We start from the raw sequence: 11,499 nt of genomic DNA, 5'->3' as shown, positions 1-11,499 counted from the left end.
TTCCTGCCCAAGGCTCAAGCCTGTTTCCTCCTTTGTAGACGAAGGGCTGTGTTATTCCCTGCGCTTCCTCCTCTCACAGACTCGCCGCGACCCGACCGGCAGCAGGACGTCCGAGGGAAAGCACAGCTCGCTCCAGCCCGAGCCTCCGAAACGGCGACGGGGCGGGGCCCGGGGCGGGGGCGGGGTCCGCTCAGGCCTCCGAGAGCTCGGCCGCCGGCGTCCCGTCTCTATGGCGGATGCGGGCTCCGATTCCGGGGCGGGCCTCGTTGCTCTTCCGAGGTGCCGGCCGCCGCTTCCGGGGCGGGGCGAGGCGAGGCGAGGCGAGGCGAGCGGCTGGAGTCGCCGCGCTGCAGCTCCCTCCCGGCCTGTGTCTCCGCGCTCCCTGCTGCAATGAGCTTCCTCAAAAGTTTCCCGCCGCCCGGCTCGGCCGAGGGGCTTCGGCAGCAGCAGCCCGAGACCGAGGCTGTGCTGAACGGCAAGGGCCTCGGCACCGGCACGCTCTACATCGCCGAGAGGTAGGCAGGGTCGCTGCGCTGGGCGCCGGCTTCCCGCGCGCCGCCGGGGCTGAGGGGCGAGGCGCGGGCGCGGGCGAGGGCGAGACCGCGACCTCCGGGGCGGGCTCCGGGGCGCCTCGCCGAGGCCTGCGCGGCGGGGCGAAGGCTCGGTTGTCCGGTGTCCTGCCCTCCCGAGCCTTCCTCTCTCTTCTCCGCACGGAGCTCTCTCTCGACCAGTTAGGAGGCTTTTTACCTGCCTGTCGTCCCGAGGTCTGGCGCGTGCGTCGCTCTTTACTCAGGGCTTCGTTTTAAGGTTTTGAGTCTCCGGCCCCTGAGTGCGAATCATCCAGGTGCCTGTCTCTTCTGTGAAAAGGTGCGGGAGGTGTTGCTCTCGGCAAGATATGTAAGTCTAGTACAACGGATTGTGCAGGATTTTAAAAGTTTGGTTAAGAAATACAGCTTTTCTTCTGTAGGTGTGGATGGGGAGAGGAACATCATCCTCAACCCCACGCAAGCTGAGCTCAGATCCAGAGGGACCAGACTCCCGTGTCTCATTTCCCATTTCTGACTCCCCTTTCCAGTCCTAGAAGGAATTGCCCTTTTATTTGGCCACCTGGAACACTGTACCTTTTTTTTTTTTTTTACATTAAGACACATGTATTCAAATATCGAAGTTGTAGGACTGAGGTCCCCGTTTCCTTAATAATGTGGTTCCAGTCATCATCAAGCCAACAATGACACATTGAATCCTTCCTGTCCTTGAAATTTGCCTTGATTCCTGCTGCTGCATCACTTTTGTCTGCGGCCAGAGAAGTTTCTCTTCTTTTAGGAGCTTATGTGATTTCACTGGACCCACACAGAATATCCAGGATAATCTCCCCATTCTACGGTTAGCTGATTAGTAACCTTAATTATATATACAGGTTTTCTCTTGCCATGTAACAACTCCGGCTTGACACGGGGTGTTGAAGGTCATGGGGGAGGCAAATTTTTGCCTACCAGAGAGAGCACACACAAAAAAAGTAAAAACCCCTTGATTTAAAAAAAAATTTTTTTTTAATTTTTATTAATTTATTAGAGAAAGCAAGCTCCTTGCTGAGCAGGAAGGTCCACACTGTGGAGCTCAACTCCATGCTTATCCTAGGACCTTGGGATCATGACCTGAGACGAAAATAGATGCTTAACCAACTGAGCCACCCAAGTGCCCCAAGAACCCTTTGAGGGAAATCTAAATATTGAGCAAATCTTAGGCTTTTTACCAATTACTGACATAGGAAATACAGATGGGAGAAAAAGCAAGTTCCAGGTGACATGCAGATAATGAGGCTGTTTTAGACATATGCGATTAGTTGGGACATAAGAGTGTGTATCTTGGGAGAGTGATATTAAAGGTAGAGATGGGGGCGGGGGGACACCTGGGTGGCTTAGAGGTTAAGTGCCTACCTTCAGCCCAGGGTGTGATCCCACAGTCCTGGGATCGGGCTCCCTGCATGGAGCCTGCTTCTCTCTCTGCTTGTGTCTCTGCCTCTCTCTATGTGTCGTCTTCCATGAATAAATAAATAAAATCTTAAAAAAGAGAGAGATTGAGAAATCATTAGTATAAGGGTGAGCATATACTCATTGGGGGGATAGATTGGGTACCCCAGAAGAGAAGAAGGCCAAGGCATATCTACAGTAAGAGGTAGATAATGGAAGAAGAGACTTGAAAATAGACAAGACGGGGCAGCTCCGGTGGGGCGGCTCCGGTGGGGCAGCTCTGGTGGGGCAGCTCTGGCGGCGCGAAACCGCTGCGCAGCGGTTTAGCGCCGCCTGCAGCCTAGGGCGTGATCTTGGAGACTCTGGATCGAGTCCCACGTCAGGCTCTCTGCATGGTGCCTGCTTCTCCCTCTGCCTGTGTCTCTGCCTCTCTCTGTGTGTGTCTCTATGAATAAATAAATAAAATCTTAAAAAAAAAAAAAAGAAAATAGACAAGAGGGAGAAGCAGTCAAAATCTAAAAAAGCATCTGTTGGGTAATGACAAGGAGATCTTTAATGATCTTAGGAAAGCAATTTCTTCTAAGTGGTGGAGAGTACAGCACAGATAGTCCCTACACTATCCCTATTTCTCTACGGCTTTTCTGTATATTGACTCTTTCTAAAATATAACAACTATTCAGGGAAGGAAGACAAAACCTATGCTTGTCTTTTCATTTTGAAAAACTTCAAACCTAAAGAAAAATTTCAAGTGTTGTTAATATACATAGATAAAGATTCATCAGCTGTTAACGTTTTACCACATTTATCTTTTTTTGAGCTATTTGAGAGTTGCGGGCATGTTATCACTTCATCCATAAATACTTTACTAAAAATCTAAGAACTAGGACATTGTCCTGTATAACCACAATACAGTTATCACACTGAAGAAATACAAACTCCTTTTTAAGGTCTTATATGTTTAAAAAATTTTCATTTCAACTTTTCACTAACAGATCTCTTCTTTAAGAAAATATTTTTGTAAAATACAGAAAAAATATACATCATATATGGATGGTTTAAAGAATTTTTTTTTTTAAAGATTTTAATTAATTTATTCATGAGAGACACAGAGCCAGAGACACAGGCAGAGGGAGAAGCAGGCTCCCTGCAGGAAGCCTGATGCAGGACTCCAGAATCACACCCTGAGCCAAAGGCAGACACCTCAACCGCTGAGCCACCCAGGTGTCCCTGGTTTACAGAATTAAAATTAAACCAGCCCCTGTATGTCTACCATCTAGGTTAAGAATAGAATATTAGGAGTACCATGGACACCTACGTTCATCACTCTCTGCTCTTTGTTAACATTACCTCCTTGGTCTCTTTCCACTTCTCTATCCTACCAAGCATTTCTAGGTCTTGATAAAATCAAGGCCTCAGCAAACTGGAACAGTTTCCTACAGGATATGACAAATGAGGATTAGCAGCCAGGTGAATGAGATGGAGCTAAGAGGAAACATTCTATTTAGAAGAGATAGGATGCTCAGAGGCAAGGGTAAGAAACAATATTTAGTGTGGCCCAGGACATATAAATATGCATGTGCACACACACCATTTAGCAGTTCTTCATCTGAGAGAATGAGGGGGAAAGAATGGAAAAATGATAAAGCTGAAGGAAGAGCTCCATGAGCTTGGGTTATAGCCCAAAGGCTTGGAGAAAATCACTTTATGATTTTAGGCAAAGAGATCTTTAGACAAGGAGATCTTTAATGATAGGGTCTGATTTGATTTTAAGTAGTTTCTCAGACGTGTATTGAGAGATATAGAACTCTCGGGCTTATTTTTCAAAGTTGAGTTTTCAAAGGAAGTTGACTTTCTAAACCCCCAGGTAAAGAAGGGACCAGAGGCATGAATCATTCCAAATAGATTATTTGAAATGGGTAAAATAAAGTAGGTAATTAAATTATATTTTATCTTAAGCCAAAGTTAATTTTAAACCAAATAATTAAGCCCACCCAAATTTAAAACTTTTCCTTCTATCCTGTTTTTCACCTCATCCTGGTAATAAAGTATAATGATTATACTTATTCAAAAGCATTGGAAATTAGCAGAACGTTCCTCTGCATTACTATCTTTCTAATTGTTTTTCCCTTTTGTGACTCATGGTTTCTTTGGGACTGGATATAGTTAATTAGCTATTTTGGTTTGGGAGGGCTTTTCTTCTAGAATATGTGAAAAGTGAGTAAGAACATAGCAATCAGTAAATGTTGCTTTTAAATGGAACTTCTGTTTTGTAGAGTGTGTGTCCATGTATAAGGAACAATTATTATATGTATTATGGAGCAATTATTATATGCTTTTTAAAGCACCTGGATGGCTCAGGGACTGATGTCAGCTCAGGTCATGATCTCAGGGTTGTGAGGTTGAGTCAGATTGAGCTCAGCGGGAAGTCTGCTTGGGATTCTCTCCTTCCCACTCCCACTCCTCACCCTTGCTCTCTCTGGCTCTCTCACAGAAATAAATAAATCTTTTTTTTTTTTTAAATAAAGACCATAATTTGATAGGTACTGAGTCTATTTTGTATTTCAGTTTTCCATCTTTGAATGGAGTCATTTAAATTCTGTGGCTCTGGATATTTGTAATCATTTGGACACCCAAATTTGAACTGTAACTTTCTGAACTGTGATAATACTGTGGTATTTTTCAGGTGAGAAAGGAGTGTTTATTTGCTTAAAATAATAGTTTTAGTAAGGGACTGACAGTACTTCTTTGCTATGTAAGCTCTATTTCGTCTCCACATTAAGAGGAAAGCAATGGACAGGAGAGGCACATATAGCGCACACAATCTAATTATAGTAAAATCTATTTCTTTTAAACTAATGGGATGAATCATTCTGGAAAATCATGCCTAGAGCTTTTACCTCTTTAGCTTCTTTTTTTTTTTTTAAGGTGATTTTATTTTATTTTTAAACATAATTTATTTCTTAGAAAGTGTGTGCAAGCAAGGGCAGGGGCAAGGGGAGAAGCAGATTCCGCTGAACAAGGAACCTGTGGGGCTTGATCCCAAGACCCTGGGATCATGACTTGAGCAGAAGGCAGATGCTTAACCAACTGAGCCACCCAGGCGTCCCCTTTCTTTAAGTTTTTAGGATTTATCACTTTAAGCCTTCCAGGTTTTCTTTCTTTCTTTCTTTCTTTCTTTCTTTCTTTCTTTCTTTCTTTCTTTCTTTCTTTCTTTCTTTCTTTCTTTTCTTTCTTTCTTTCTTTCTTTCTTTCTTTCTTTCTTCTTTCTTTCTTTCTTTCTTTCTTTCTTTCTTTCTTTCTTTCAAGCATGTTGAATGGAAATCTTTGCAAATGACAGTACATCTTTTGCTTTTGCTCTTTTCAGTGTACAAGTCATTGCATTTTAGTGCATTTACAGAGTTGTATAGTTTTCACCACAATCTAATTCTGCCTTTGCTTTTGATAAATGTGGGTTATGAATTGTATACGCTTGTTTTCTCAGACATTGATTTTCTTTAGGGGGACTGAAGTGTCAAGTTCGGTCTCCCCTTACATTGAATGTAAATGATCTCAGACTGCTGCACTGTCATTGTTCTTGCCCAAGGGAGTCTTAGGTTCATTTATTGTATTTGTTTTGCTTGATTAGAAATTAGACAACCAGGCTTGTTAAAATTGTATAGAAAATAGAATGATATGGGGGTGCATTAATTTCTTTTTTTAAATAAAAGCTTTATTGAGATAATTCACATAATATATAATTCAGTGGTTGTTAGTCTCTTTACAGAACTGCGCAACCATTGATTTTACAATATTTTCATCACCCCACAAGAAACGAGCACTCATTACCAGTCAGTTTCATTTCTCTCCAGCCCTGTGCAGCCACTATATTGCATTAACTTTTATATCACTAGTTGGTTTGTGTGTGTGTGTGTGTGTGTGTGTGTGTGTGGTCTCTTCACAATCTTTCTGCTACTTTTTTTTCCCCTACTAAGTGGTGCAGTTCCAGATGGGTGAAGCATTGCCAAAAAATTAGCCAGCCTTTACTCAAAACTCAACAGACTGGTTTTGGTGATGTGTTTCCTTTCTTATACCATTAAAATATTTGCATTTGGACAGTCTTGAGGGAAAATTAGACCTTGCTTACTTGTCTGTTTATTTTAAAGCTGCAGAATAAATGAAAGGCTTCATAAAGTCTTTCAGTGGGATAAGTATTGTCTAATCTGTGTGAGTATGATTATAGCATTTTCATGTATATGTCATTTAATGTAGGATTAGTGGAGAAATTAGTGACTTCCAGGTGTTTATTGCACACTTACATGCTGAGCATTATGCTAGTGGTTTTGAAGAACGTGAAATAAAGGAATATGACAGGTTCTGTCAGGTAGCTCACATTCTGTCAGGGTAGGTATGACATTCATTAGCACAGAATTAAGGACTAATTGGCCTATTTACTGCATATAAATACAGTTCAGAAAAAGAAGAGATCAGTATGAGCTAGAGTAGAGTAATTGGAGGGCTCAAGGAGGAGCTGGTACTTAACCAGTTGAAGAGAATTTGCAAAAGCGAGGCACCTGAAGACATTCCAAGTAAGAACCAGCATGAAATGCATAGAAACACATGTGACTTAAAAAACTACTTTTCAAATCTTTTTTGCATTTTTAGGTAGAGGGGAAGAGAACCTAACAGAATTGGTTTTAAAGAAAGTCAGTTCCTGCTGCTGAATTTTCTTATATTATGATTATTTTTAAATACTAAATTTGAGTTTATTCACATGCATAAAAGTGCCCAAGCTGAGCCTTTATAAACTTTAGGATTAAATTGGGATTTAATTTCTTTTTTTTTCTTTTTCTTTTTTTTTTTTTTAGGATTTAATTTCTTAAAATAATCTATTTTACACATGTTTTTCAGCCGCCTGTCTTGGTTAGATGGCTCTGGATTAGGATTCTCACTGGAATACCCCACCATTAGCTTGCATGCGGTGTCCAGGGACCTAAATGCCTATCCACGAGAGCATTTGTATGTTATGGTGAATGCTAAATTTGGAGGTATGTATGGTGTGATTTAATCTTGAGCTTCCTTTGATAGAATATTACATATATTTAAAAAGCAGTCTTTGAAAAAAAAAAAGCAGTCTTTGATCATAAAGTAATATTCAAGCCATTGACCTATTTTGTATAATTTATTAAGCAAAATTTCAGCTCAGTAAAATAATTTAGATACTGCTTTTTACTTTCTATATATATTTGCACTTAGAATTATGCAGTTATTGTGGATTTGTATTTCTGATTTTTTCTCTTGCATTTAACTGTTCTTCTTTTTGTTAAAGCATTTATATTTGGTATCCTTAGAAGCTTGGATGGATACTTTGTGCCTCCAAGTACAAAATGTAGAACCTGTTTTTTTTTTTTTTTTTGGTTGGTTCCATTTTATTACAGAGGTGGTTCTCAGTAGGGGACAGTATTGTGTCCCCCCTCTCCTTAGGCAATGACATTCTGATTGTCATGAGTGGAAGAGGGGAGGAGTGCTACTGGTATCTAGTAGTTAGAGGCCAGAGATGCTACTTAACATCCCACAAGACACAGAACGACATCCCACAGTGAGGAATTACCAAGTCCAAATGTCAGTGGTGCCAAGGTTGAGAAACTCTGTGGTACAAGATTCCCAAGTTTTTTGCTATTAAAATAATTAGAAAGATTCATTAAACATCTAGTGAGAGTGATGAAAGAAGGAGTAAGAAAGAAAAAAATCCATTTTGGGGGTTGTTGACAATGGGTTATTAGTATTCCCAATGATAAGTTAGGTACAGAGTTAAAACTTGTGTTTAATTTTTTAAGCATAACTAAATGAGAAGTTTTTCTTATACTGTGTTACTTTAATATGCTCACCTTTTATAGAAATGCAGAACTTTGTGACTGAAAGGACAGTTTGTTACACTTTTACTAAACTTGTGCTTTTATTTTTATTTTTTTATTTTTAATAATAATATTTTATAATATTTTATAATAATATTTTTAATAATAATATTTTTTATTTTAAAATTTTTTAAAGATTTTATTTATTCATGAGCAACACAGAGAGAGAGGCAGAGACATAGGCAGAGGGAGAAGCAGACTCCCCGTGGAGAGCCCGATGTGAGACTCAATCCCAGGACCACACCTTGAGCCAAAGGCAGATGCTCAACCACTGAGCTACCCAGGTGTCCCTAAACTTGTGCTTTTAAAATAATGAGTTGCTTTTCTTTGATAATAGTGTATAAAGACAATCCCCTGCCTGATTCAGCTATCTGAAAATATTTTTGTTAGGCAATCTCAAACACTTGCCATTGGAGAAAGTACAAAGATAGATATAAAAATCTAGTGAAATTTGAAAGAGAGCGTAAGGAAAAGAAAAAGCTGTTGATTTGGGATTGTAGTAAGACTTCAGTTGAGGAGGTATTGGGCAACACAAAGTTCACTTTCCAAGTAAGTGCAGCTCTGATTTTATAACCAAGATTATTATATTTCATATTTAGTTTAAGCCATTCATTCATCCATAGAATTGCAAAAACTTAGAGGTGACCTTGCCAGTCATTTCCAAACTCTGATGTGAAATGCCCATAAATAATGGAGAGCATTAGCTTTGGGCAAAGGTGTATGTCAGAAAATTAGAGAGGTAAGGCTTCAATGAAGCTAACTAAAGAGAAAAACACAGTGAATAAGAAGACTGTCATTAACTTGGTAAGCAAGTTATTTTCATCTCTCTGAGCCTCAATTTCATTCAGCAAAATGAGGGGATTGTAGTGGTCTTTAGTTCTTAAACCTGGCTGTACATTATGAATACGTGGGGAGCTTGTTAAAAATGAAAATACCGGGAGTCCCAAATTAGACAATAAGGATTCAGTAGGTTCATGGTAGGTGTTTTAAATTTTTGCTCTCTATGATTATTTTCTTGAAATTGATGGGGCTATGATTAATCCTTTCTTACTAAAGTAAGTAGGACTTCACTATCTTTCTGGAAAGTAGAATCCTCCTGGGTCACATTTATGTTGTAGTTCTCCAGTTCTGTTTATGTGGGACTCAGTTCTTCTCATATGTTACATGTGCTTGGATCCTGTTTTCCCAGCCTTTTGTTCCTCTCATCCTGATTCTCCCAGCTCCAGGTATTTTTTCCCTTTGGTTGATCTCCATAAACCTCATTAATGTGGACCGTTAGCTTATAGTTGAGGACATTATATTATTTTATGGTTTTTTTTTTTAAGATTTTATTTATTTATTCAGGAGAGACACAGAGAGAGGCAGAGACATAGGCAGAGGGAGAAGCAGGCTCCCCATGGGTAGCCCAATGCGGGACTCCATCCCAGGACCCCAGGATCACACCATGAACCAGAGGCAGACACTCAACCCCTGAGCCACCCAGGCATCCCAAGGATATTAAGCTATTTCAAAAATAGGGACGCATGGGTAACTCAGCAGTTGAGCGTATATACCTTTGGCTCAGGGGTGATCCTGGGGTCCTGGGATGGAGTCCCATATCAGGCTTCCTGCAGGGAGCCTGCTTTTCCCTCTGCCTATGTCTCTGCCTCTCTCTGTGTCTCTCCTGAATAAATAAATAAAATCTTAAAAACAACAAATAAAAATAACTAAAAACTTATTCCCACTGTTGAAAAATTTAGAAAAGTTTAGGACTGAAAATGTGGCAGATAAAATATGATCTAGCACGAGATGATGAGTGTTGATCATGGTTGTATTTTTTTTCTTAATTGCAAAAATACTGTATTGCATTTATATTTCTTGCCTTAGGGTATATTCCTGAGGATATAAAACAAATTGTAATAATTGTTATTTCTAGGGAGAAGATCTAGAGTGGTAGGGACCTACTTTTTCCTTAGAATCATCTACATACTTTTTAAACCCTGAAAAAGTTTCATAATACCGTAATAATGTCTTCAGTTCAACTATTTAGAGTTATTTAGAATTCCCCAGTATTTTTGTATTATTTTACTTGTTTACAGATTATATATAACAATGTAACAATAGGGATCCCTGGGTAGCGCAGCGGTTTGGCGCCTGCCTTTGGCCCAGGGCGTGATCCTGGAGACCTGGGATCGAATCCCACATCGGGCTCCTGGTGCATGGAGCCTGCTTCTTCCTCCGCCTGTGTCTCTGCCTCTCTCTCTCTCTCTGTGACTATCATAAATAAAAACAAAACAAAACAAAACAAAACAAAAAAACAATGTAACAATATAACAACAAGAAGACAGAAAAAGTCCTAGAAATCTCTGATTTAAAATTGCTAATAATGGTCACTTAATTTTTTTTCCTTTTTTGCTTATCTGTATTTTTTCATTCTACATTCAGCTTGTATGACTTAGAAAAATAAAAGTAAAAAAAAATTTAGTGGACACCCCCTATAATTGATTCCTATGTGTATAATTGCTGTTTTAAAGGTAATACTTTTAAAGCTCTTAACATATATATTGTCAAATTGCTTTCCAGAAAGTGTATTTCAATTTACCCTTTCAATAGTAGTGTAAGAATCTTTCTACCTGACTTTTATCTGCATGGAGAATTAAAATTTTTTAAAAATGGTAATTTTAATATGCTAAACAACATTTAACTTACATTTTTATGTAGTTATTTTTTATTTAGATTCAGTTCAGTTAACAATATAATAATATAGTATATTATTATTATTAGTTTCGGTAGAATATAGTGATTCATCACCCTTAATTTATATTTTTAAGATTATTAGTTTGAACATATTTTTGTTTTTTTTCTTTTTTTTATTTATTTATTTTTTATAAAGTCTTTTTTTTTTTAATTTTTTTTTTTAAATTTATTTATGATAGTCACAGAGAGATAGAGAGAGAGGCAGAGACACAGGCAGAGGGAGAAGCAGGCTCCATGCACCGGGAGCCCGACATGGGATTCGATCCCGGGTCTCCAGGATCGCGCCCTGGACCAAAGGCAGGCGCCAAACCGCTGCGCCACCCAGGGATCCCTTGAACATATTTTTGAATAATCACTACATCCAACATGGGGCTTGAACTTACAACTCTGAGAGCAAGAGTCACATGCTTTACTGACTGAGCCAGCCAGGCACTCCTAAAGATTTTAGTTTTAAAATCTTACATTTAGTTAATCTCTACATCCAATGTGGGGCTTGAAATTAAATCCCAAGATCAAGAGTCAGTATGCTCTACCAACTGTCTCAACCAGGTGCTTTCACCTGTTTTTTTAAATTATGAAATAATTCAGACATTGAAAAATACAGAGAGTAATAAAATTTTTACATTATTCATTATCTAGCATAAATTCTAATATTTTCTTCATAATTAATCTTAAAGAAATACAACTGGGAGCACTTGTGTGGCTCAATCAGGTAAGTGTCTGACTCTTGATTTCCACTCAGGTCATGATCTCAGGGTTATGAGATCGAGCCTGGTGTCTGGCTCTGTGCTCATGTGGGAGTCTGCTTGAGAGTCTATCCGTCTCCCTTTGCCCCTCCTCCCTGCATGTGTGCTCTCTGTTTCTCAAATAAATAAATAAATCTTTTTTAAAAAAATAAGGAA

General features: G+C 39.3%; 1 protein-coding gene across 3 annotated transcripts in view; it reads left to right on the top strand.

Moving 5' to 3' along the window:
- Window positions 1–258: 258 nt before the first annotated feature.
- The window catches only part of CLNS1A (chloride nucleotide-sensitive channel 1A), a 40,305-nt gene continuing 29,064 nt past the window's right edge, over window positions 259–11,499 (top strand). For 2 of the 3 annotated variants that reach the window (XM_041729934.1, XM_041729935.1), the window contains exons 1-2: window positions 283–515; window positions 6,858–6,994. In XM_041729934.1, the coding sequence (XP_041585868.1) occupies window positions 391–515; window positions 6,858–6,994 (262 nt within the window). In that variant the 5' untranslated portion in view covers window positions 283–390. Of the gene's footprint in view, window positions 516–6,857; window positions 6,995–11,499 lie in introns of all 3 variants that reach the window. The other variant, XM_041729936.1, reaches the window with a different exon arrangement.

Source organism: Vulpes lagopus, chromosome 15, assembly GCF_018345385.1.
Source record: "Vulpes lagopus strain Blue_001 chromosome 15, ASM1834538v1, whole genome shotgun sequence".
Lineage (NCBI taxonomy): Eukaryota > Metazoa > Chordata > Mammalia > Carnivora > Canidae > Vulpes > Vulpes lagopus.
This window is presented reverse-complemented; position numbering and strand designations above follow the sequence as displayed.